The sequence below is a fragment of the Oryctolagus cuniculus genome, chromosome 6 (assembly GCF_964237555.1).
Source record: "Oryctolagus cuniculus chromosome 6, mOryCun1.1, whole genome shotgun sequence".
Taxonomy (NCBI): Eukaryota; Metazoa; Chordata; class Mammalia; order Lagomorpha; family Leporidae; genus Oryctolagus; species Oryctolagus cuniculus.
This window is the reverse complement of record NC_091437.1, coordinates 29,115,298-29,142,179: the sequence shown is the minus strand read 5'-3', so window position 1 is coordinate 29,142,179 and position 26,882 is coordinate 29,115,298. Positions and strand designations below refer to the sequence as shown.

Below are 26,882 nucleotides of genomic sequence, written 5' to 3'. Positions count from 1 at the left end.
GAAGAGGGGCAACCGGGACAGAATCCGGTGCCCCAACCGGGACTAGAACCTGGTGTGCCGGCGCCACAAGGCGGAGGATTAGCCTATTGAGCCACGGCGCCGGCCAGCTCCATTCCTAATTCCAGTTTTCTGCTGGTGCAGACCCTGGAGGCAGACCCTGCTTCAAAATAGTTAGGTCCCTGCCACTCGTAGGAGATGCAGATTGAATTTCTAGCCCTTGGTTTTGGCCTGACACAGCTCTGGCTGTTGTAGGTATGTGCAGAGTATTTCTGCCCTTCTCTCTGCCTTTTTTATTTTTCTAAGATGTCTTTATTTTATTCATTTGAAAGGCAGACTTAGGGAGAGACAGACATTTTCTTTCTGCTGGTTCACTCTCCAAATGGCCACAACAGCCACGACTGAGCCAGACCAGAGCCAGAGCCAGGAGCTTCATTAGCATCTCCCATATGGATGCTGGAGCCCAAGGACTTGGTCCACCCTCTGCTGCTTTCCCAGGCGCATTAGCAGGGAGCTGGGTTGCAAATGGAGCAGCCGGGACTCAAACCGGAGCCCATATGGGATGCCGGTGCTGCAGGATGGGGCTTTAACTTGCTGTACCACGCTCTGGCCCCCCATTTCTGCCTTTTAAATAAACTTTTTAAAGAAAGCTTATGGTCACCGGTGCCGCGGCTCACTAGGCTAATCCTCTGCCTTGCGGCGCCGGCACACCGGGTTCTAGTCCCGGTTGGGGCACCGGATTCTGTCCCGGTATCCCCTCTTCCAGGCCAGCTCTCTGCTGTGGCCAGGGAGTGTAGTGGAGGATGGCCCAAGTCCTTGGGCCCTGCACCCCATGGGAGACCAGGAGAAGCACCTGGCTCCTGCCATCGGATCAGCATGGTGCACTGGCTGCAGCGTGCCTGCCGCGGCGGCCACTGGAGGGTGAACCAACAGCAAAGGAAGACCTTTCTCTCTGTCTCTCTCTCTCACTGTCCACTCTGCCTGTAAAAAAAAAAAAAAAAAAAAGCTTATGAAAATTCCTGTCATGAAAAAGCTAGGCATAGATTTTTATTTTATTTTTTTGCACCAAAATAAACCTGTGTTTCAGCTCTCATTTTCCATGAACGTTTTGAAGTACCTTTGCAAATAGAATGTTATCCTGATAGAATTTAGCACTTAGAAGCCTAGGAGGAGTTAGAGGGAGGATTTCTTTTTCTTCTTCTTCGTCTTTTTTTTTTTTTTTTTTTAATTTTTTACAGGCAGAGTGGACAGTGAGAGAGAGAGACAGAGAGAAAGGTCTTCCTTTGCCGTTGGTTCACCCTCCAATGGCCGCCGCGGCCGGCGCGCTGCGGCCGGCGCACCGCGCTGATCCGATGGCAGGAGCCAGGAGCCAGGTGCTTCTCCTGGTCTCCCATGGGGTGCAGGGCCCAAGCACCTGGGCCATCCTCCACTGCACTCCCTGGCCACAGCAGAGAGCTGGCCTGGAAGAGGGGCTACCGGGACAGAATCCGGCGCCCCAACCGGGACTAGAACCCGGTGTGCCGGCGCCGCTAGGCGGAGGATTAGCCTAGTGAGCCTCGGCGCCGGCCTTTTTTTTTTTTTTTTTTTTTTTAAGATTTATTTATTTGAAAGAGTTACAAAGAGAGAGGGAGAGACACAGAGACCTTCCATTCACTGATTCACTCCCTAAATGGATATAGTGGCCAGGATTGGGCCAGCTGAAAGGCATAGTGCTTTCTGGGTCTCACACCTAGGTGTCAGGGGTCCAAGCACTTGGGCCACTTTCCACTGCTTCTCCTAGGCCATTAGCAGGAAGCTAGATTGGCAATGGAGCAGCCAGAACGTGAACAGGCACCCATGGGGTGCCAGCATCACAGGCTACCATAGCTTTCTGTGCTGTGCCCCAATGCCAGCCCCCTAAAGGAAAGGTTTTAATGCATACAAAATTCTTGGATTATAAGAGGATTAGCCAGAAGGTTTTTGATGGTAGGAATCCTTCTTTAGCTACTTTTGTTAATGTTTGTGTGCTAATAACACTTACTAGTTAAACTAGTTTAGGGGTGTTCCTAAGATTCTGTTTATAAGATTGAAAATTCAAATGGGAAATATGGGATAAAGGAACCTTACTAATTGTGTCTTCTCCATGTGATAGCCGGAACAAGCATGAGATCATTCGCTGCTTGAAAGCTTTTATGAACAACAAGGTAAGATTTTTTTTTCCATTCTCATTCCAGCTTCCCTGGAACCCCATTCTTTGTCTCATCTTGGCAGGTACAAAAAGAGAACTAGAGTCATGAGATTTAAGACTTCTAGCCTTCCCTTTGAAAATCTTAACTATTTTCCATTGCCACATATGTTCTGGTCTTGAAAAAGTTTGTGGAAAATGCATATCATGAAAACATTATGAACGTATTTCAAAAATTTTCATACCAAAATAAGCTTATTGAATTCTATTTTTCATGAACTGTTTTTTTTTTTTTTATAAAGATTTTTTTTTTTTTTAGGAAAGTCAGAGTTAGAGGGAGAAACAGAGACAGAGAGGGCGTGTGTGTACATGCACTTCCATCTGCTGGTTCACCCCCCAGATGGCCAAAAGGACCAGGACTGAGCCAGGCCAAAGCCAGGAGTTTCATTCAGGTCTGCTACATGGGTTTAAGAGTGCAAGCACTTGGGCCATCTTCCACTGTTTTCCCAGGCCATTGGCCGGGAACTGGATCAGAAGTGAAGAAGCTGAGCCATGAATTGGCACCTATATGGGATGCTGGTACTGCAGGTGGTGACTTAATCTACACCACAGTCCTGGCCCCCGATTATTATTATTATTATTATTATTATTATTATTTTGAAAGAGAGTTACAGAGTTAGAGAGAGGTAGAGATAGGTCTTCCATCCATTGGTTTGCTCCACAAATGGCCATGACGGCTGGAGCTGAGTGGATCCAAAGCCAGGCGCTTCTTCTGGGTCTCCTACATGGGTGCAGAACCCAAGGACTTGGGCCATCTTCTGCTGCTTTCCCAGGCCATTGCATAGAGCTGGATCGGAAGAGGAGCACCTAGGACTCGAACCAGCACCCATATGGGATGCTGGCACTGTAGGCCTGGACTTTGACCTGATGTGTCATAGCACTGACCCCATCACTATGTTTTGAAATAAGTTCACATTCTGCAGCACTGGTGGTTAAGACTTCAGCATGAGTCTAGGGAGGAAACCGTTCAAACCCTAAACTTTTTCATGGTTAGATGCTGTTGTCTTTAAATGTCCCATTTCTGTTTTTATCATAACAGTTTGGAATCAAAACTATGTTAGAGACAGAAGAAGGAATCCTACTGCTGGTCAGAGCCATGGACCCTGCTGTTCCCAACATGATGATTGATGCAGCTAAGCTGCTTTCTGCTCTTTGCATCCTACCACAGCCAGAGGACATGTATGTGACTGGAGTTATTTCTCTTCTTCTTTTGCATTTTATCATCTTTTCTTAGTCTAGAGGAAAATTGACTTGCTTGGTGTCTTCTTGGTCTTAAATATTATTATGTATTTTTAAATTTTATAATTTTTAATTTAAGATTTATATATTAATTTGAAAGGCAGAGTTACAGAGGCAGAGAAAGAGAGAGGGGGAGAGAGAGAGAGGTTTACCATCTGGTGGTTCACTCCCCAAATGACCGCAGCAGCTAAAGCTGAGCCAATCTGAAGCCAGGAGCTGCTTCTGGGTTTCCCACGTGGGTACAGGGGCCCAAAGATTTGGGTCTTCCTTCGCCATTTTGCCAGGCCTAGCAGAGAGCTGGATCCGAAGTGGAGCATCTGGGACTCAAACCGGCGCCCTTTTGGGATGCCAGCACTGCAAGTGGCGGCTTTACCTGCTATGCCACGGCGCTGGCCCCGGACTTAAATATTAAATAAGAGTATTTCTTCCTAGAAGTGAGCACTGAGACTGTTGATATGGGTTGAACATCCTTAATCTGAAAGGCTCCAAAATCTGAAACTTTGTGAACATTGACATAATACCACAAGTGGAAAGTTACACACCATAAAACTTTGTTTTATGCACAACATTTTTAAAAAATATAACATAAAATTACATTCAAGCCATGTGTATAAGGTGTATATGGGTCCCATTCCCCCTATAATTCATTATGTATATGCAGATGTTTCAAAATCCAATTTTTGAAACACTTCTCATCGCAGGAATTTTGGCAAAGGGATACTCAGCCTTGTTTAAGATACATTCCTGGCTGGCGCTGCGGCTCAATAGGCTAATCCTCCACCTAGCGGCGCTGGCACACCGGGTTCTAGTCCTGGTCGGGGCGCCGGATTCTGTCCCAGTTGCCCCTCTTCCAGGCCAGCTCTCTGCTGTGGCCCGGAAGTGTAGTGGAGGATGGCCCAAGTCCTTGGGCCCTGCACCCCAAGGCAGACCAGGAGAAGCACCTGGCTCCTACCTTCGGATCAGCGCGGTGTGCCGGCCGCAGAGCGCCAGCCATGGCAGCCATTGGAGGGTGAACCAACAGCAAAAGGAAGACCTTTCTCTCTGTCTCTCTCTCTCACTGTCCACTCTGCCTGTCAAAAAAAAAAAAAAAAAAAGATACATTCCTATGTGATGGAGACTGTCCTGAACGTACACGTGGTTTTCAGAGGTGTAGTGGGGTGTATTTTACATCTGGGACAGGGTTGTTTTTTACTGCTTTGTTTTTAATTTTGAGGTAACACAGTTTTTTTCTTTTTTTTTGCTTGGAGTATACAAAGTTTAACAACCTCATCACTTTGCCAGTTGTAGTCTGCAGAGATAACCAGTGTTAATACCTTGGTGTAGTCTCATATCCTTTTAAGCACAAGTTTACTGCATTTCTTTGATTCTGAGACCACTTCTGCCACCCCAAAAGATAATGGCTTGGAGCTGAGGAATGGTAGATAATGCCTATAAAACAAAGTGTGTAGGGGATACAGTTTTATTTTTGTGGAGTACTTGGGTTAAACAAAGCCTAAATCATATTGTTATTTCAAGTTAATTCTTTTTCCTTAACAGTAGATCTTGAAGATCCTTCTACATTGTTACTTAGAGATCTATATTATCTTTAGTGGCTATTTAACATTTCGTATGTGTGTATGTATGTATGTCCCATCATTTGTTTAACAGTTACCCTAATATTAGAGTTTTAGATAGACGTAAGCAGATTCTGGTCCTTGTTCTAAGTGATAAGAATATTTATTGTTAAAGATGGATTCTATAATGAACATCCCTGTATGGAGTTTTTTTTTTTTAATAATAGTTCCTTTAGTCCCAAGTTACTACTATTAAAAAAAAAAAAGATTTATTAATTTATTTGAAAGGCAGAGTCACAAAGAGGCAGAGGCAGAGAGAAAGAAAACTTCCATCTGCTGGTTCACTCCCAAGATGGCCACAACGGCCGGAGCTGGGCTGTTCTGAAGCCAGGAGCTTCTTCTGAGTCTCTGATGCAGGTGTAGGGGCCCAAGCACTTGGGCCATCCTCTACAGCTTTCCCAGGCCGTAGCAGAGAGCTGGATTGGAAGTGGAGCAGCCAGGTCTTGAACTGGCACCCATAAGGGATGTCACATTGCAGGTGGTGGTTTTACCCGCTATGCCACAGTATAGACCCCTGTATTTTCTTTATATGCATATATGTTGGATAAATTTCTAGAAGTAAGCTAAAGTTGCATAAACTTGAAATAAAGTAGTTCTATCATGTGCACCTCTAAAGGTTGTACTAATCTGTATACTTTATCATATAAGGACCTTAATATGGTATCCATGAATAAGATGGAATTTAGGGAGTGCCTTCTTCATAGCATTCAGCAGATTCTGACCTCTGCTGTGGGTCAGAAGAATGTGAGAAATCTAGAGCATTAACAATGTCCTCTTTCCTCTTTTTTTTTTTTTTTTTTTTTTTTTTTTTTTTTTTTTTGACAGGCAGAGTTAGACAGAGAGAGAGACAGAGAGAAAGGTCTTCTTTTTTCCGTAGGTTCACCCCCCAAGTGGCTGCTATGGCCGGCGCGCTGCACCGATCTGAAGCCAGGAGCCAGGTACTATCTCCTGGTCTCCCATGTGGGTGCAGGGCCCAAGCACTTGGGCCATCCTCCACTACACTCCCGGGCCACAGCAGAGAGCTGGCCTGGAAGAGGGGCAACGGGGACAGAATCCGGCGCCCCGACCCGGACTAGAACCCGGTGTGCCGGCACCGCCAGGTGGAGGATTAGCCAAGTGAGCCGCAGCGCCGGCTGTAAAATTATTTTTTTTTTTTTTTTTTTTTTGACAGGCAGAGTGGACAGTGAGAGAGACAGAAAGGTCTTCCTTTACATTGGTTCACCCTCCAGTGGCCGCTGCGGCCGGCGTGCTGTGGCCAGCGCCCCGCGCTGATCTGAAGCCAGGAGCCAGGTGCTTCTCCTGGTCTCCCATGTGGGTGCAGGGCCCAAGCACTTGGGCCATCCTCCACTGCACTCCCGGGCCACAGCAGAGAGCTGGCCTGGAAGAGGGGCAACCGGGACAGAATCTGGGGCTCCGACCGGGACTAGAACCTGGTGTGCTGGCGCCGCAGGCAGAGGATTAGCCTAGTGAGCCCCGGCGCCAGCCATATTGTCCTCTTTCCTAAGTGGCCTATGCCTATTACACACGTCTGTATCAGAGCATCTGGGCAATTCGCTTCCTTTCCTTTGCTTGGGCAGGAATGAAAGGGTTTTGGAGGCCATGACAGAAAGAGCTGAGATGGATGATGTGGAACGGTTCCAGCCACTGCTTGATGGATTAAAAAGTGGGACCTCCATTGCACTCAAGGTATGTATACCTGAAACTGGGCCCAAGAATAAAATTCAAGATAAAGAGACTGAAGTTCATATAGCCTTTTAATAGAACACATGGAGTGGCTCCCAAACTGTACATTTTACGTATCAGAATTTGTTCTGAAAGGAAAATGATTAATCTCCCTAAGATGTCGAAAAAAAAAACAAACAACTGTTTTCCTAGTGAAATGGAGAAAAGGCATAATATTATATATAAAGTTAGAAAAACCAAGGCCTGCATTAACATATACCATCAGATCATTGGAACATTTAGACTTGTGAGCTCAAACCAGGTCTCAATGATCTAAGGGAAAATTCCTTCATATTTTTTTAAAAGATTTTATTTATTTATTTATTTGAGAAGTAGAGTTACAGACAGGGAAAGAAAGGCGTTCCATCCACTGGTTCCTTCCCCAAATGTCTGCAGTGGCCAGAGCCGGACTGATGCGAAGCCAGGAGCTTCTTCCGGGTCTCTCATACTGGTGCAGGAGCCCAAGGACTTGGGCCATCTTCCACAGATTTCCCAGTCTATAAGCAGAGAGGGGGATCAGAAGAGGAGCAGCCAAGACACGAACCGGCACCCCTATGGGATGCTGGCAGAGGCTTAGCCTGTAATGCCACAGCACTGGCCCCCTGCATATAGTTTTTGTACTACATCTTCTAGGTTATATTTGGGAACCTCATAGTGCATGTAAAGAGAATGGAGTTTTGATTGGTAGCATTGACACACCTATTGCATTTTCTTATTTTAGGTGGGATGCCTCCAGCTGATCAATGCTCTCATCACACCAGCGGAGGAACTTGACTTCCGAGTTCACATCCGAAGTGAACTGATGCGCCTGGGGCTGCATCAGTTGTTGCAGGTAAACTGAAACACTTTTTTTGAATGGTTGGGCTAGATCGATAGCACTAATCATCTGCCTGTTTGCTGCTTAAACACCAGGTTGAAAGATTGCTAGCTACGTTAGACACTTTCGGGTTCCCTGACTTTTCCTTTTGTTTTTAATAGGACCTTCGAAAGATTGAAAATGATGATATGAAAGTGCAGCTAACTGTGTTTGATGAACAAGGGGAAGAAGATTCCTTTGACTTAAAGGGACGGCTAGATGACATTCGCATTGAAATGGAATATCCTTTTATTGACTGGGTACATAACAGATGACCCAGTCATTAGGTTCAGTTGTACATGGAATCTGTGGAATAGTTCGAAGGCTGATGACCAAGAGCAGGGCATCAGGCTTGTGAGTCTTCTTGGTAAATACACTATATGTCTTTTTTATTGCTGTTGCGTTTGTTTTTTATTGCGGTTGGTGTTAGTACAGATGACCTTAGGATTGCTCAGCGTGGAAGCAGCCATTGCAGTCATGATAAACTTCCTACAACATAAGAGCTTTGCTTACTGAGATGCAGAGCTGGATTATAGAGGTGTTTGGACTGAGTGGGGGAATAATTTGTTTCCATATTAATATTTGCCACAAGTGACGGTAAGGCAGTTATCTTCTCGTTTCCTGTCTACTGCTTGATCTTCTAGCTAAGTACTAGGAGTCTTTTCTGTACACTGCCACCACTTGCTGGTCCCTTGGTGGTGGTTACTGGAGAAACAGCAGTTAGAATGGAAGTTACATCTTGAGAACTTTTCTCTAGTTTTTCCAAGAGTTGAACCACCCATCCACCAAATATTTGCTTTCCTTGACCTATCCCCCTTTTCTACTGACTTTAATGAAGTCTTCCAGATTCTCTTAAACACAGTGAAGGATTCAAAGGCAGAACCACACTTCCTGTCCATCTTGCAGCACCTTCTTTTGGTCCGAAATGACTATGAGGCCAGGTAAGGTGGTGGGAGTTTTGAATTAACTTAAATGAAGTGAGCAAAGTCCTTAAATTCAAATATTGTTCTGTAAAGGGTAAAACACAGAGAACATGGATGTTTTGGTTCATGAGTCACGGATGGGAAGGGAGTTGTCAGTTGTTTTCTCAATCCAGCTGATGGAGATCCTCTGGAAGAGGTCAGAGCATCTCAGATGAAATGCCCTTCCTTTTTTGGTGGGATGAAGATGCATCAAAGGAAGATGGGAATTTAAGATTCTTTCTGGTTGCCTGGCAGTAGAGATACAGCAGTAGCACTGGCCTTCCCAGGAAGGGTCAAACCCACATTTTTCAATGGGAAAGGATTGGCACTAAAAGGCAGAATGGTAAGGAGCTTGGGTGGTCTGAGATAGGCAGGGTAACTGAAAGGAAAGCAGTATTAGGAGTGATATTTATTTTTTTTTTTTTAAAGATTGATTTATTTGAAAGAGTTACACAGAGAAAGGCAGAGAGAGAGAGAGAGAGAGAGAGGTCTTCCATCTGCTGGTTCACTCCCCAGTTGGTCGCAATGGCCAGAGCTATGCTGATCTGAAGCCAGGAGTCTGGAGCTTCTTTCGGGTCTTACCGTATGGATGCTTCTTTCGGGGTCCAAGGACTTGGGCCATCTGCTGTTGCTTTCCCAGGCCATAGCAGAGAGCTAGACCGGAAGTGGAGCAGCTGGGACTAGAACCGGCATCCCTATGGGATGTTAGCACTGCAGGTGGCCCTGATATTTCTTTTTTTTTTTTTTGACAGGCAGAGTGGACAGTGAGAGAGAGAGACAGAGAGAAAGGTCTTCCTTTGCCGTTGGTTCACCCTCCAATGGCCGCCGCGGCCGGCGTGCTGCAGCTGGCGCACCGCGCTGATCCGATGGCAGGAGCCAGGAGCCAGGTGCTTTTCCTGGTCTCCCCTGGGGTGCAGGGCCCAAGCACCTGGGCCATCCTCCACTGCACTCCCTGGCCACAGCAGAGAGCTGGCCTGGAAGAGGGGCAACCGGGACAGAATCCGGCGCCCCGACCGGGACTAGAACCCGGTGTGCCGGTGCTGCTAGGTGGAGGATTAGCCTAGTGAGCCGCGGCACCGGCCTCCTGATATTTCTATTACCTTTACAAAAAGTTCTTTTCTTGAACATTTATCCTTGGATTACCTTAGTGTCAAAACAAGTAACTTTTTTTGATCTGGAATACTGCTGAAAACTATGTATTTTATTTTCCTTTGATAACTTTGTTTTGTTTCTTCTGTAGACCCCAGTACTATAAGTTGATTGAAGAATGTATTTCCCAGATAGTTCTACATAAGAATGGGGCTGATCCAGACTTTAAGTGCCGACATCTCCAGATTGATGTAGAGGGACTGATTGGTAAGCATGCTCTTCTCCCTGGTTCCCCAAAACTTTACCTTATTTTGCATCATTCTGTCAGTGAGAATTTCAGAGAAGATACGAGAGGTCTTCAAAAAGTTTGTGGAGAATATATACTATCTTTAATTTTTGATATTTATTTTCCCTGTTAGGTTGTATTTTGCTTTTGTTTTTAAGATTTATTGATTTATTTGAGAGGCAGAGAGAGCTTCAGTGCAGTGGTTTGCTTCCTAAATGGCCACAAGTGCAAGCCAGAAGCTGGGAGCTTCTTCCAGGTCTCCCACATGGGTTCAGGGGCCCAAGAACTTGGACCATCCTCTGCTGCTTTCCTAGGTGAATTTTTAGGGAATTGGATTGGAAGTGGAGTAGCCAGCACTTGAACCTGTGCCCATATGGGATGCTGATTCTGCAGGCTGTTGCTTTAACCTGCTGAGCCACAGTGCTGGTCCCCCTATTTGTTTATAAAGATTTATTTATTTATTTATTTGAAAGAGATCTTCATCCTCTGGTTCACTCCCCAAATGGTTGCAATGGGCAGGGCTGTGCAAGGCCAAAGACAGGAGTCATGAGCTTCTTTGGGATCTCCCACATGGGTGCAGGGCCCCAAGCATTTAGGCTGCTGCTTTCCCAAGCACATTAGCAGGGAGCTGAATCAGAAGTGGAGCAGCTGGGACTCAAAATCTGTGCCAGTATTAGGATGCCAGCATTGCAGACAGTGGCTTAACCTGCTGTTCCACAGTGCTAACCCCATAATTTTTGTTTTTATTTATTTGAAGGGAAGAACAAAAGAGAGAGAGAGAGATTTTTTTATCTACTGGTTCACTCCCAGGTGCATTAGCAGAGAGCTGGATTAGAAGTGGAGTAGTCACGGGGCCGGCACTGTGGCGCAGCAGGTAAGGCTTCCACGTGCAGCGCCGGCATCCCATAAGGGCGCCTGTTCTAGTCCTAGCTGCTCTTCTTCTGATCCAGCTCTCTTTTATGGCCTGGGAAAACAGTAGAAGATGGTCCAAGTGTTTCGGCCTCTGGACCCGTGTGAGAGGCCCAGAAGAAGCTCCTGGCTCCTGGTTGCAGATCAGCTCAGCTCTGGCCATTACAACCATTTGGGGAGTGAATCAGCACATGGAAGACCTCTCTTTCTCTCTCTGGCGCTCTATTTCTCTGTAACTCTTGTCTCTCAAATAAATAGAATAAATCTTAAAAAAAAAAAAAAAAAAAAAAAAAAGAAGTGGAGTAGTCAGGATTTGAACCAGCATTCCGAAATAGAATGTTGTTGTCATAAGTGTTATCTTAACTCAACATACCACAACGCTGGCCCCTCATATGCTATTTTTTGAAGGATTTATTTTTTATTTATTTGAAACGCAGAGTTGCAGAAAGAGGAGGAGAGACAGAGACAAAGAAATCCTGTATCGTCTGGTTCAATCCCCAAATGGTGGTTCAATCCCCAAATGGCTGCAATAGCTGGGACTGGGCCAGGCCAAACCTAGGAGCCCAGAGCTTGCTTCTTCTCGGTCTCCTATGGTGGGACAAAAGCCCAAGTACTTGGGCCATCTTCTGCTTTCCCAGGCACGTTAACTGGGAGCTGGATATGAAGTGGAGCAGCCCTTCTCTCTCTCTCTCTCTCTCTCTCTCTTTTTTTTTTTTTTTTTTTTTATTTGTTACTTGTTTGAAAGGGGGATAATGGGGCTCTGGGGAAGAGAGAGAGCACACATATGCAAGAGATATCAAAATCTTTCATTGGCTAGTTCAGTGTGTAACGGTTGGGGCTGGACAAAGCTGAAGTGAGGAGTCAGGAGTTCCATCCAGTCACCCCACTTGGTTTCAGGGGCTGTCTTCCCTTGCTTTCCCAGGCTCATTATCAAGAAACTGAATCAGAAAAGGATTAGCCAGGATTCAACCCAGCATTTTTATATAGGATGCGTGCACTGCAGGCAGTGGCTTACCCCACTGAACTACAGTGCTGGCTTATATCACTCTATCATTAAGTCCAAATTTTTATTTTATTTATTTGAGAGGCAGAGTTACAGAGAGGGAGAGCCGAGAAAAAGGTCTTCTATCCACTGGTTCACTCCCCAAATGGCTGCAACGGTCAGAACTGGTTCGATCCAAAGCCAGAAGCCAGGAGCTTCTTCCGAGTCTCCCATGTGGGTGCCGGAGCCCAAGCGCTTCTTCCACTGCTTTCCCAGGCCATATGCAGAGAGCTGGATTGAAGAGGAGCAGCTGGGACATGCACCAGCACCCATATAGGATGCCAGTGCCACAGCACTGGCCCCAAAGTGCAGATTTTTTCACAAAGTTTTTGAAGTCTATCTACCTTTCCAGTCACTATATGTTTTCATTTTGTCTTGTCTTAGGATATAACCAACATCTTTTGCTAGGAATAAACAGGCTGTTAATTTATTTCTACAGAAATCTAAAAACTTGACCATTTTCACACACCACTACCTTTTGTAAGGACATGGGCTATTAGATGTGACTCCAGCTGATCTCGGACAGTTATAAGTGTCATTCCGAGGCAGTCCTCCTGTCTCCCAGCATGGTCCCGTACCATGTGCTCAGAAATTACATGTTGGACATAACTCAAAGTTCCCTTTCTTTATCTAATGCAGAACATTAAGAAGGTTGATACAGGTGACCAAAATGACAAAAGAGCACTCTTTCGTGATATATAAGGTCTTAGCGGTTATGGCAGAGGAAAAACAAGAGCATCTGCTTACTTTTTTTCTTTCCAGATCAAATGATTGATAAAACAAAAGTGGAAAAATCTGAAGCCAAAGCTACAGAGCTGGAAAAAAAAGTATGTATGAAAAAAAATTTTGTTTTGTTTTGGTCTGAGGATGTTTTTTTCTTCTGGTTTGTGAGACAGTTTTTCCCATGGTATGTATTTGAAAGGCATTCATCTACTAGGATTGTCATTTCTATGAGAAAACCTGTCTGGAGTGTGCTAGTCTTTGGAGGAGGTGATGTGAGTATGAACATGAGGAGCCGGTGGTGAGCTGGTACAGCTCTTGGGCCACTGGGCAGGACAGGAGAGACGGAAGGAATTGTTCTTCTCTGAGGGCATGCTCAGGTTTCTTTGGCATCTCATGCCTGTTGTCTGACCCTAGAACAATAGAAACTGGAATGCATTTGAGTTTTTTTTTTTCTTTGGTTATTTAGGGCTCCTATTATGGTTGATTGATTTTTTTTACAGATTTCTTTGTTTATTTGAAAGGCAGAGTTATAGAGAGGCAGAGGCAGAGAGAGAGATAGAGAGGCCTTCCATCCACTGGTTCACTCCCCAGATGGCCACAACGGCTGCAGGTGGGCTGATCTGGAGCCAGGAGCCAGGAGCTTCCTCTGTGTTTCCCACGTGGGTGCAGGGGCCCAAGGACTTGGGCCATCTTCTGCTTTCCCAGGCCATAGCAGAGAGCTGGATTGGAAGTGGAGCAGCCAGGTCTTGAACCGGCGATCATATGGGATGCCAGCACCCAGGCCAGGGCGTTAACCCTCTGCACCACAGTGCTGGCCCCCACAATTGATTTTTGATCCTAGAGATTACCTGGATTGTGCCGCCGCGGCTATCCTGGTTAAATGTCCTGAAATTTTAGGATTTTGTTTTTGTTTTTGATTCTTACTATAAAAATAGGAAGACTATGAAAATGATCTCTAGTTTCCCCCTCCTTTAACCTTGATTTAAAAAAAAAAAAATATTTTTTAAGCCGGCGCCACGGCTCAATAGGCTAATCCTCCACCTTGTGGTGCCAGCACACCGGGTTCTAGTCCCGGTCGGGGCTCCGGATTCTGTCCCGGTTGCCCCTCTTCCAGGCCAGCTCTCTGCTGTGGCCCAGAAGTGCAGTGGAGGATGGCCCAAGTGCTTGGGCCCTGCACCCACATGGGAGACCAGGAGAAGCACCTGGCTCCTGCCTTCGGATCGGCGCGGTGCACCGGCCACAGCACGCCGGCCGCGGCGGCCATTGGAGGGTGAACCAACGGCAAAAGGAAGACTTTTCTCTCTCTCTCTCTCTCACTGTCCACTCTGCCTGTCAAAAAAAATTTTTTTTTTTTTATTTGAGAGGCAGAGACAGACAAAGCTTCACTTCCTAATTGTCCCAACATCTGAGGCTAGAAACAGGCACCAGGAACTCAGCTGATGGTCTCCCTCATGGGTGGCTGGAAAGCAATTACTTTAGCCATTACCACTGCCCACTGGCTGAATCGGTGGGGAAGCTGGAATCAGGAGCTAGGACAGGTAACAGAACTCATGCACTCTGATAGGGAATGCAGTTTTTAACCCCTTGGCAATTTATCTGCTCCTGGCCTTGATTTTAAGATATAAGAAAATTATGATGTTCTTTTGCCCCCAGACATTGCTTGAACTATGGGTCTGTGAGCTCTATTGGGTCAAGCATTGGCACAGGCCGTAAATTAAGGGATGCTTCTTATTGACGTGCATCTTACTGAGACAGAGAGTTTGCTGGAAACTTGATGTTTTTCTTCTTTAGCTGGATTCAGAGTTAACAGCCCGGCATGAGCTACAGGTAGAAATGAAAAAGATGGAAAGTGATTTTGAGCAGAAACTTCAAGATCTTCAGGGAGAAAAGGATACGTTGGATTCTGAAAGGCAGCAAGTTGCGACGCAGAAACAGGAACTGGAAGCTGAGGTGTCCCAGCTCACTGGAGAGGTAACGTGTGAACAGGGAAGGCCACATGGCCTGCAATTGCTGTCAGCAGCCTCTGCATGCGTGTGTCCTAGAACAGGAGTCAGTCATCTCTCTCCTAGGGTAAACTGGTTACTGCAAAAGCATTTACTGTGTTTTGGTTTGTTTTATTTTGGAGGCAAGTAATACATAAGAAAAGTTGAAAACACAGTCTTCTGATAGATTTAGGAATAAAAACTACAATATATGTTTTTATTAGTTTTCTTTTAGTCATCTCTGGACAGATATATCCTCATATATATTCTCTGATACTAATACTTAATATGCTGTATAATTACAAATATATGTTATGTGACTAGAATATTTGATTTACTTGACTTTTACATTATAATCAAAAGGAGAGTTTAACATAAAGGTTGAAGTTGTCATTGTAATACAAGGTCTACTGAACTGAGAACATACAGACTTGAAATCTGGCTTTGGCTCTGCCACTAGATAATGTGACTTCAGGTGAACCATGAGATCTCACTGACTCCTGTCAGTTCCTCCATGTGTAGAATGAGAAGTTTGGATGAAGTCATTTCTTAGGTTCCTTCTGGTCCCATAGCCCCTGAAGCGGGCTGAGAGGGACTCATGCTGATGTTGTTTCTGTAGGTTGCCAAGCTGTCAAAAGAACTGGAAGATGCCAGGAAAGAAATGGCTTCCCTCTCTGCTGCAGCTGCTGTAGCTCCTTCTGGTCCTGGCAGTGCTGCTGTTCCCTCTTCCCTTTCTTTACCTGGTTACCCTGGCACTACTGTCCCTCCCCCGCCTCCACCCCCTCCGTTACCAGGAGGAGACAGTATACCACCCCCACCTCTTCTCCCTGGAAGTAGTACCATTCCTCTGCCCTCACTTCCGGGTGATCTGCCTGGGGGTACTGCCATCCCCCCACCCCCTCCTTTGCCTGGGGGTACTGCCATCCCCCCACCCCCTCCTTTGCCTGGGGGTACTGCCATCCCCCCACCCCCTCCTTTGCCTGGGGGTACTGCTGTCCCCCCACCTCCTCCCTTGCCTGGAAATGCTGGCATCCCCCCACCTCCTCCTTTGCCTGGGAGTGCTGGCATCCCCCCACCTCCTCCTTTGCCTGGGGGTACTGCTGTCCCCCCACCTCCTCCATTGCCTGGGGGTACTGCTGTCCCCCCACCTCCTCCCTTGCCTGGGACTGCTGGCGTCCCCCCACCCCCTCCCTTGCCTGGGATTGCTGGTGTCCCTCCACCCCCACCTTTGCCTGGGGGTGCTGGCGTCCCCCCACCTCCTCCTCTGCCTGGGGGTACTGGCATCCCCCCACCTCCTCCATTTCCTGGAGGCCCTGGCATTCCTCCACCTCCACCTGGATTGGGTATGCCTCCACCTCCCCCCTTTGGGTTTGGAGTTCCTGCAGCCCCAGCTCTGCCATTTGGATTAGCTCCCAAAAAGGTTTATAAGCCAGAGGTGCAGCTCCGGAGGCCAAACTGGTCCAAGGTGAGAAATTCTCTCCGTTTCTTCCTTGTAGACATTAAGAAACCACTTCAGCCTACAACTTTGTGTTTTATCCACGGGGGTGTCTCTTCCTCCTGGCCCCTGTAAGTGCTTTGTAGGTTCTACTCACGCTTACGTTTATTCAGCATCTCCTGGAAAGTCCCGTGAGCCCCGTACTCTGAACTTAACCCTCACTGAACTTGTCCTTAAACTCATGTTATTTTTGCCTTTTCCCAGAGGATAGAAGTACCATGGTAACATGCAGCTTGACAATAATAGTCATTTCACTGATCTGCAAACTACTGAAATTGTGTTGATCCAGAAGTGATGAATTTTTCAATAAGCCTCCCATCCTACTCCCAGTATGTGAAGTATTAGGCCATGTTTGCCTGGCACAACATTTTCCCCATGATGTATTTGAGACTCCTGTGATTCTTAGCCTTTTCCTTCTAGAAATCAATTTAAAATAAAGGCATTAATTGGCACAGGTAGGGGTAACGGAAGAGGAAAATGTTACAGGGAGCAAGCAAAGATACAAAGCGAAGCTGTAAAGCTTCTCCAGCTAGAAGGTGGGAGTTAAAAGGACGATGGGTAGCTTAACAGTAGTTCTTGAGTGATCACCAGTAAACAAACTGGAATTGTCATCTGCTGATTCCCACATGGGAAGTGTAGCTGTTCTTTATTTCTTAGGTTAGTCTTTTGACAGAGTGGACAGTGAGAGACAGAGAGAAAGGTCTTCCTTTACCATTGGTTCACCCTCCAGTGGCCGCTGTGGCTGGCGTGCCACGGCCAGCGCACCGTGCTGATCTGAAGCCGGGAGCCAGGTGCTTCTCCTGGTCTCCCATGTGGGTGCAGGGCCCAAGCACTTGGGCCATCCTCCACTGCACTCCCAGGCCACAGCAGAGAGCTGGCCTGGAAGAGGGGCAACCGGGACAGAATCCGGCACCCTGACTGGGACTAGAACCCGGTGTGTCAGTGCCGCAGGTGGAGGATTAGCCTATTGAGCCGCGGCTCTGGCCTCTTAGGTTAGTCTTAGTCTAGTATAAGATTTCTGATAACCAGCCAGCTCCTGTTGCATCTTAGTCAGTCTTCTGGGATGTCAAGTACAGAGCTCCACATAGTCACGTTTAACTCTGCCTGTATCCGTAGTTTGTGGCTGAAGATCTTTCCCAGGACTGCTTCTGGACAAAGGTGAAGGAAGACCGCTTTGAGAACAATGAACTTTTTGCCAAGCTTACCCTCACTTTCTCTGCTCAGACCAAGAGTAAGTACTTTCTTCTCGGGTGCAGAGGTCTGGTGTAGGGCTTAGCATTAAAATATTATTTAAGCAGTTTCCCATTCGCTTCCTTCCTTGGGTGAGGATAGAAAGGAAATGTTGAGTGGAAGAGAAATGACTTCTCCCATTCAGAAGAAATAAGTTATTGTATTTAGGGTTACTGGGGTTGGGGAAAAGAATTGTTACATATTATTATCAGTTCTGACTTTTAAAATAGAAGTGGGATAGAGTCCTTAATAGGTTGGGTGGATGAGCAGATATCTACAATAACAACTAATTGTGACTCCTTTTCTTTCATTTCTTTCTGATATCTGATGCTTTCCCCCTCTTGGCCCTTTGCTCCAACAGCTTCTAAAGGTAAGAATACAAAAGAGCCTTTTCATTGGATCTGTTGAATATTAGAGAATAAAATAAAACAGATGTGAAGGAATAGGTTTCTCCTTAGAAAACTGAGACCAGAATTGAGGGTGGAATTCTCTTTTGCTAGATTTTTGTTTGTTGTTTTACTTTGTGTAATCGACCAGCAACTGCGGGATTAACTGACCGGGAGGAGTGTTCTCTATGTTGAAGCTACTGCATATTTGTTCTGTGGAAAGTGGGGATGGATGACTTGAGTAATAATACCGTTATTACTTACATTTGTGTTGTGTTTTACAACCTTCAAAATGCTTGATTGTGTAATACCCTGTGATGAGACAGGCAGCATGTATATTACCTGCATCCTGTAGAATCTAGAACAGTTAGGTGCATGTCGCAAGGTCATTGTCCCAAGGTATATGTCCCAAGGTTATCTGGGTCTAGTAGAAATTCTTGCTTTCCTTTTTTACCTTTAGATGTTCTCCTTTATTTTATAAGAACTAACCTGCTTTGCCCTCTTTTTTCTTTGTTTCCTAATTCTTGTGGTTTTGTGCTGCCTCGCGATAAAGCACTTGCAGTCATTTCTCCTAACAACGTTCGAAAGATTGTGTCCTGTATGACGGTTCTGCCTAATACTTTGGTGTTTCCGTCATCCCCCAGCATTTCTGTTTACTTGGAAGGTTAATTGTGGCCCTGGTGATGAAAATTAAGTGCACTTTGGAGCATTTCTTCCTACTTACTCTTCCCATCAAGTTAGCATTTTTAGACAATTACTGTTTTTCCCCTAAGTGATCTGGTGAAGCAGGCTGCACTTTGTTCTGTTGAGGAGTCTAACAGATTGCTAGGCACCTTTGGTGGCCCCTGGTGTGATAAATCTGTGTATCTAGGAATGCAAGAGCGTGATGCTCAGGCTGTGCTGTCGCCCTTTCAGCTAGCAAAATGGCCTTTCTTTTAAGAGAACCTTGATCTTCCATGCTAATGTCCAGCACCAGAAGTTGCTATCACTCGCTTAGTTAAAATACTGTGATGGTGGGGCCAGCGCTGTGGCATAGTAGGTTAAGCCTCTGACTGTGGTGCAGCATCCCATAAGGGTGCCAGTTTTCATCATATTGCCTTATTTTCTTGGTAAATGTAATTCCCTGCTATTTGTTATTCATCCTCATCTCCAAGATAGCGTTTTCATCACTGTAGAGGCCTCAGGCAGGTCATTATTTTATTACATTGATTTATTTGTTACAAGATGATTTTTCATCTAATTATTTTAATTATGTGGTTAAAAACATCACCTCTTCAGACAGCATGATGAGTGATAACTGATGTCCTGAGTACAATAACTTCTTTGTAGGTTTATCCCTTCTGTCCAGAAGCTTTTTGGACTTGTAAGATTCAAAAGCTAATTGCTGACTCCTCGTCGTTACGCACTGGACGTGGGGAGCATTAGGTCTGTTAAAGTATGAAGTAAATTATGGCAGCTGCAGGCATCGTCAGAACAGTCCTCTGAGTGCATGACAGCAGCAGTTTAGAAAGAACTCTGACTAAAATTAAGTAAAATTTTGTCCAAAAGCTGAGAATTTAATTTTGAAAAATAAAAGTATTCTAGTTAGGATTTGTTTGAGTTTAGGTCTCAAGGCTTGTAATGTTGTCCCAGAACTGCTGGCAACAACAGGTAGTCCCTTTTGAATCACTTTCTTGCTTCAGACTTCAACAGGAGACTATTGTGGGGAGTCTTTTCCTTAAGGACCCAAGGGGCTTTTTCATTTTGCCTGCAATTCTTTTCTGTCCACCAGGGGGCACTCACCCAATTTGAGCTTCACTAATGCAAGTAATCTTTAAAGCTTTTGCAGCTTAACCTTTAAAATCAAAATTTTGTGGCAGCTCAGTGAGTCTCTTGGCAGAAAGATATCTGTCCCATCAATTCCTTATTTCTTCCAAGTGTATAGGATTAAGACCAGGTGTGCTATTCAAATAAACATTTGTTGAGTTTGTTGTCTTTCTGTAATTTATTAAAGATTTGAAAAGTTAAGTGCCAGAGAGAGAGGGGGACTGATACAAAAGAGAGAGATCTTCCATATGCTGGTTCACTCCCCAGATGCCTGCAACAGCTAGACAAGGGCCAGGCTAAAGCCAGGAGCCAGGAGTTCCATCCCGGTCTTCCATGTGGGTGACAGGGGCACAAGCACTTGGACCATCCTCTGCTGCCTTCTCAGTCACATTAGCAGGAAGCTGAATCAGAACAGAACAGCTGGGACTCGAAATGGTGCTCTGTTATAGGATGCTGGCATCGTGGGTGACTGCTTTAACAGCATCACAACACTGGTCCCAAAATTGTGGTCTTTATTTATTGACTTATCTTGGGTTTTGAGTAAGATTAGATTGCTAGTATAAAGCATTTAGGAAGGGCCTTGTGATTTAGTTATACATCTACACCCTCAACTAGGTTTATAAGGAGTCTTGCCCATGGAATAAGTAACATGCCTCCTTCAGGTCATGTCTCTATCAGCGGGGGTGTAAAAAAGGAACCTAAACTACCCTCACCTACTCCTCTACACCCCAAGCTTGCCCTTGCTGCCTGCCATCAGTCCACTGAATTTTACTGTGCCACTGTCCTCAGTTTATGTCACACACTGCAGGATTTATTATTATGGATTGTATTTAATATTGTGCCATTTATCTTGATTTATATCATTCATGACAGGAAGCCCCAGACACCCAGATCACTCTGTCTTCCATACTTTAACCTTCAGAAGGTTCTGTGTATTTTCTGTTCTTTCTCTTCTCATCCCACCTAAGCTCTGGAAACCATTCCACTGTGCCTCTGGAATTCATGGTCCGTTACTAGCAGAATCTCCTATATTGCCAGCTCTGCCTTGTTCCTAACAGGAACCTGGCTTTCCCTCAACACAGTTTTCCGTTTTGCTCTCTCATGTTGTTGTTTTTCTTTGCTCCTGGTAAGCCTCACCCCAGTGGGCCTGATGTTGGGATAGATGGCCTTCCAAAAAGCCAACAGTTTGTCTCATGACATCAAAATTCTTTGTGCTCTCATCCAGTAACACCCCAAAGTACTCCTTATTTTTTAGCCAGTTCAGCTCCTGGCTTATAGCCACTGTCTCTAATACTCCATTGCTACTTCTGACTTAATTTTCAGCAGTTTCTGTCCAGAAGGGTAAAACCGTACCAATATTCTGGCCTCATAATGCTTCTCTTTATCTTTCTTATACCCTGCCTCACACATTCCCTTCTATGTTCATCAATAACAGCCGCCCTGCCATGATGTTTCATACCATGCTTGTTCTTACTGTCTTTTATCTCCCTGTCTTTAGTATTCTGACCCCAGCATTTATCTATCCTGCTGGAATTTCAGATCCATTTTTCCTATCATGTTTTCCACTATCTTTTATCCATTGATGGGACTTCACTTTTCTCAGCCAAAATTCCATGATTAGCCATGATGATAATCATTCCGTTGACTTTTGTTCTATTAACTCGCTCTACTTTTACCACATTTGATTGACAGCACCACAATCCTGATTATGTCCGTCTGTGTGTCCACCTGTACCTACGTGTGTCCCACCTGCACCTACGTCCGGGCGGTTAAACATGGCTCGAAAAAGCTGCCTCGCTGACTTTCTCTTTGATATACTCGACTTTCAGACAGCAGACACCGTTGGTTTTCCTCCTGTCGCTGGCTCCTTTCTTCCTAGGCTCTCCTCTGCAGTTTGCCATACTGTTTGGCCCTTGATGCTGACAGGGAATCGTATTTTAAGCACTTTGAATGCATTTATTGCCTTAGTCCCCCAAGTGATCATTGCACACCTTTTCTGTCCCCAAAGGCTCAGCATCTCCCCCAGCTGCATTCTCAGTTGAGGATGTTTTTTTCTTCTTCATTGAGAAAATGGAAACAATCAGAAGAGGAACTTTAAAGGTTTTAACTGTTACTTTCCAACTTCTCTGTTACTGTGTCCTGTCCAAAGCCAGCATGATAGCCTCATTTCAACACATATATAGAAAACACAAAGTAAAAAAGTCTGCTACCTTTCTCCAGAGTAAGCATGGTTAATGTTAACTATGCCTTTTATATGTGTGTATTTCTAATCAAGAAGTGATGCTTTTCTCCTTTAGATCAGATGAGAAAATGTGGAAAATCATCACATAGCACCTTTGCATACTTGTGTTTCTACACAGCAACTTTTTTTTTCTCCCCAAAGAGACTTATTTATTTACTTGAAAATTAGACGTAAAGAGAGAGCTCTGCCATCCACAGATTCACTCCTCAGATGGCTGCAATGTCCAGGGCTGGGTGAGGTGGAAGCCAGGAGCTTCATCCAGGTCTCCCACATGGATGGCAGGGACCCAAACACTTGCGCTATCTTCTGCTTTTCTCAGGCCATTAGCAGGGAGGTAGATAGGAAGTAGAGCAGCTAGGACTTGAATTGGTGCTGATAGGGGATGCTGGCATTGCAGGTGGCAGCTTAAGCCACTGCACCACAATGCTGGCTCCTTTTGTACAATAAATTCTTCAGATTGCTGGGTATAGGATTGTACCAACTTAGACTTCTGCCAGAAATTTTAGTCTGACCAGTAGTGAGAGTGCTTCATACCCTATTTGCTTATCTGTAAATTAAAATGAACCCAAAGATAAACTTCCCGTCCTAAACTTCTAGTTATCTTATTTTTTCTTTGCACTAAGCCTGTCTTTGGTGTTATTTGACAGCTTTCCAAGCTTTTTAGCTACTTGGTTTGTTTTAGTTTGAGTTTTGTTCAATTACTCTGTGCACCCAGGGTCCAGGCATTCAAAGCTGCTGCTTTCTGACAGACATGCTTTTTTATTTTTTATTTTTTTCTTAGGGTATTGAGCTCAACTGTGGCAAAACTTTTGAAGGTTGCTAATGTAGTTTCCACAGAAGATTTACCTGTGGAGATTTAAGGGACAGTATCATCAGATAAAGATAATTAAACTTTAATTCCCTCTAAACTGGAGTAATCAGATCTTTTATCTGCAGCCATGTGCTCTTCTCCTTTTCGCCACCAGATGGCACATGGATCTCTTGTATTTCAAATGTGTCGTTGCTACGCTGGGCTGTGATGCAATCACGTTAGAGAGAGGCAGCCTCTGTTGCTTTCAGATACAAACTGCTTAGCATACTGCCCTCTACCTGTCAGGAAGTTTATGTGGAGGACTGACAGCAGTAAAATTACAGCAGGAAGCTACAGCTTGCTCTTTTACAAAAAGATCTTGTCATGGTGCTGCTGGTGTTTTTTAAAGAACATTATTACTGTTTTGTTAGGGACTCAGGCTGGAGAATTTTTTTTCTTCATTCAGAGCTTCATAGCTTCATGAAATCATAGCCTTCCTTTCAAGACAGTTTAAAGTGGATTGCGTTTTACCATCTTGATACTTCATTACATACATGTTTGTAATCCCATGATAGCACTTTCTTAATCCCATCTGTCTTAGTTTCTGCTGAAGGGCTATTTCAGGCATATAATAAATTATAATCAGTATGCTGATTATATATTGATAACTAGCCAGAGATTCTATGCTGTATCCATTTCCTGAAAGAATTCCATGGCCCAACTAGAATAGAATATGCTGGTACAGAAAGGTTATACAGTCTTCTGTTGTGTTCACTCCTTATTTCAAGATAACCACATTTGGAGAGCTTTCTAGCCATCCAAATTCTGGTGTGTACCTGCACTATTACTATTTTAGACATACATAGACCAAGACTATTTTTTTTTTTTTACATTTATCTTATTTGAGAGGCATAATGAGAGAAAGGAAAAGACAGAATTCCCATTTAACTACCTGATCTAAAATGGTCACTGACAGTCCCTGGGTAGGGCCAAAGCCAGTAGCCAGGAACCCAGTCCAGATCTCTTGTGGGAAGCAGGGATCCAGTCACCTGAGCCATCATCTGCTGCCTCTCAGGGCATCCCATCAGCATAAAGCTGTAATGAGAAGCAGAGCGAGGACTCAAACCCAGGCACTGTGGTACTGAGTGCAGGCATCCCAACCAACAGCCTAACTGCTAGGCCAGACACCTGCCTCCTGACTGTATCTTTTATTTTTTTTTATTTTTTTTATTATTTTTTTTTTTAATTTTTTTTTGACAGGCAGAGTGGACAGTGAGAGAGAGAGAGAGAGAGAAAGGTCTTCCTTTGCCGTTGGTTCACCCTCCAATGGCCGCCGCGGCCGGCGCGCTGCGGCCGGCGCACCGCGCTGATCCGATGGCAGGAGCCAGGAGCCAGGTGCTTTTCCTGGTCTCCAATGGGGTGCAGGGCCCAAGCACCTGGGCCATCCTCCACTGCACTCCCTGGCCACAGCAGAGGGCTGGCCTGGAAGAGGGGCAACCGGGACAGAATCCGGCGCCCCGACCGGGACTAGAACCCGGTGTGCCGGCGCCGCTAGGCGGAGGATTAGCCTAGTGAGCCGCGGCGCCGGCCCAGACTGTATCTTTTAAACATACAGTGCCATCTACCGTTACTTATAAATTCAAGATAGTTTTGTTTTACAAAATATCGTTGAGATTTATTTACACCATGTAGTAAGGGGGTCAGTATTGCCTAAACTACTGTCACCTTGGTGCAGTGAGACAGATGGGTGCACATACTTAAATACCTGTCTGTAGCAGTGACTCCAGCCTTCAGTATGTGCATGGATTATGCGAGGAACATGTTAACGGTGTAAATCCCTGAGCTCTGCCTCCACAGAGTGCTAAGTTACAAGGACTGTAGAAAGGAACTTTTTTTTTTTTTTTTTTTTTTAAGATTTAATTATTTGAAAAAGTTACACAGAGAGAAAAGGAGATGCAGAGAGAGAGAGAGAGAGAGGTCTCCCATCCTCCGGTTCACTCCCCAGTTGGCTGCAATGGCCAGAGCTGTGCTGATCTGAAGCCAGGAGCCAGTAGCTTCTTTCAGATCTCCCATGCGGGTGCAGGGGCCCAAGGACTCGGGCCGTCTTTGCTTTTGAAGGGTACATTTCTAACAAGTACCCCCTGGTAATTTTATTATAGATATGATTGTGTATTTTGAGTTGTTGCTTCACTGTTTATTTTTCTTCTTTCTGTCCTTCCACATTGCTGCAGCCTAGGAGCTGCTTTCTATTTTTTCTCTTCATAATATTTTGATGTCTTGGTCCAACTAGATATTGTGCAAGGATTATCCCTGTTCTTAGGGAGGATGTGTGAGATTGATTAAGAAGCAATTCAATGTATTCATTCTTTTTTTTTTTTTTTTTTTAAGATTTATTTTGTTTATTTGAAAGGAGGATAGGCTGAAGCCAGGAGCTTCTTCTGGATCTCTCACATGGGTGCAGGGGCCCAAAGACTTGGGCTATCTTCTGCTTTCCCAGGTGCATTAGCAGGGAGCTGATTGGAAGTGGAGCAGCAGGACTCATGCTGATGCTGTGGATGGTGGCTTTACCTGCTGTGCCACAGTGCCGGCCCCCAAAATCCTTCTTTTGTCATCTTCTCAGCCAGATTTTATTAGGCATCTTAGAAGGATAGTTTAAAGAAATTCTGTGGTGGTCACTTAGAGGCTGAGTAGGCTGAGAACGGGAAAGGAGGGCCAAGTATTGTGCCTGACTGAGGCTGTACAACGAAGATGGAGTTGAGAAGGTCAAGGAGGTTGTGGTCAGGAGGAAAGTTGCTGCTGTGGGCAGACGTGAGTCCTGTTGAAGGTCAATTACTCTGTTGCCTTGAAGACTTGGAGTTGGAGATCAGAGGGGTGTTTAGGAGGAGGAGGAATGCAGTCCCCAGAAGTGTTGGAGTACGGCTAGACCTTGGGATGTATGGAAGAGTGATGTAGGTTCTCTTGCAACCTAGCAGAGCCCAGAGCTGCTGGCAGAAGGAAAATACAGGGTTCTCAGGATCCCTGAACTTTACTTACCTTTTTTTTTTAAGACTTAAATTATTTATTTGAAAGGCAGAGTTGGAGGGAGAGAGCGAGCTCTTTTGTCCCCTGGTTCACTCCCCAAATGGCTGCAGTGGTTGGGGCAGGCCAAAGCCTGGAGCCATGAGTTTCTTCCCCGTCTCCTTCATGGATGCAGGGGCTTACCCAGGCTACTTTCCCAGCTACATTAGCAGGGAGCTGGGTTGGAAGTGGAGTGACCAGTGGACTTTACGTAGTTGGAATATTGCTGGATCTGATTTGCTGCTGCTTGCCAGGTCTTCTTTCAAACATAAGGCTACAGGAGTCTGCTTGGCAAGGAGTACTGTGGGAGTCTCTATCATAGTGTTTCCTCTGGGGCCTTTCTTTACTATTATTTATTTTTTTGCTTAGATAACATAGGTAGAGTTCAAAATTCAAGACAATATAAAAAGCCTCAATGCTTACCGTACTATTCATCCATCCCATCCTTCTCCTTCCCTTACCCTCTGAAACTATTTTTTATTATCCTTTTAATTTTTTAAAAGGCAATTTAAGAAAATACTAATGTAGTTTCTGTCATCCCTCCCTTTACCAGATCTTTTATGTCTTACTTGTATATCCTAAAGATTCTTCATATTAGTATGTAGAGATCTTCCTTGTTTGAAAAAAAATTCTAATTTTTCAGTAAATGTGCATTATATATATATTTATAAAACAAAAATATAGTGATAAAATAATGTGTCCTTTTCTGAAACAACAGCCACAATAGCCTGTACTCTGACTGTGTCTTAGCATGCGTGTGTCCTTCAGTCTTCTGTACGCTCTCTCAGGTAACGAGGGACTGGAGAGGTGGTACCCACTGCAGCTCTACACATGTGTGGCAACTCCTCCTAAAGCCTGACAGCCGTGGTAGTGTGGGAGACAGAGCTTCGGGAAGGTCTGCTAAGGGGACTTGCAGGCATAGCTGCGTCACTGAACCTGACCCTCCAGAGTAGGAGGCAAGGTCTGTGACGCTCATGGAGGGACACTACTCCCCAGTGCTGTCTCAGTTTTTGTTATGGAGAGTCACAGCTCTGAGACTCAGTGTCCTGTGACTGTCCCCTGCCTGAGAACTCTTACCCATGTGTTCTGGAGCTATCTGGAAGAATGCTTGTGATATAGGAGTAGATGGGGAGAGCAGACAGCAAATTGTGAACATCCCTATTACAGTTGTGTTTTACAGAAAAAAATGCAGAAGTAAAAAATTAGAAAGGACTGTACTGGGATACGGTATG

The 26,882-nt window shown here is 45.1% G+C and overlaps 1 protein-coding gene across 1 annotated transcript in view; it reads left to right on the top strand.

Moving 5' to 3' along the window:
* LOC100354169 (protein diaphanous homolog 1) overlaps nt 1–26,882 on the top strand; it is a gene marked incomplete in the record, with an annotated part of 119,726 nt that overhangs the window by 48,624 nt on the left and 44,220 nt on the right. The window contains 10 exon segments of the mRNA XM_070076227.1: nt 3,261–3,400; nt 6,651–6,759; nt 7,517–7,627; nt 7,774–7,892; nt 8,476–8,592; nt 9,854–9,969; nt 12,702–12,766; nt 14,454–14,633; nt 15,264–16,109; nt 17,256–17,370. Of these exon segments, the coding sequence (XP_069932328.1) occupies nt 3,261–3,400; nt 6,651–6,759; nt 7,517–7,627; nt 7,774–7,892; nt 8,476–8,592; nt 9,854–9,969; nt 12,702–12,766; nt 14,454–14,633; nt 15,264–16,109; nt 17,256–17,370 (1,918 nt within the window).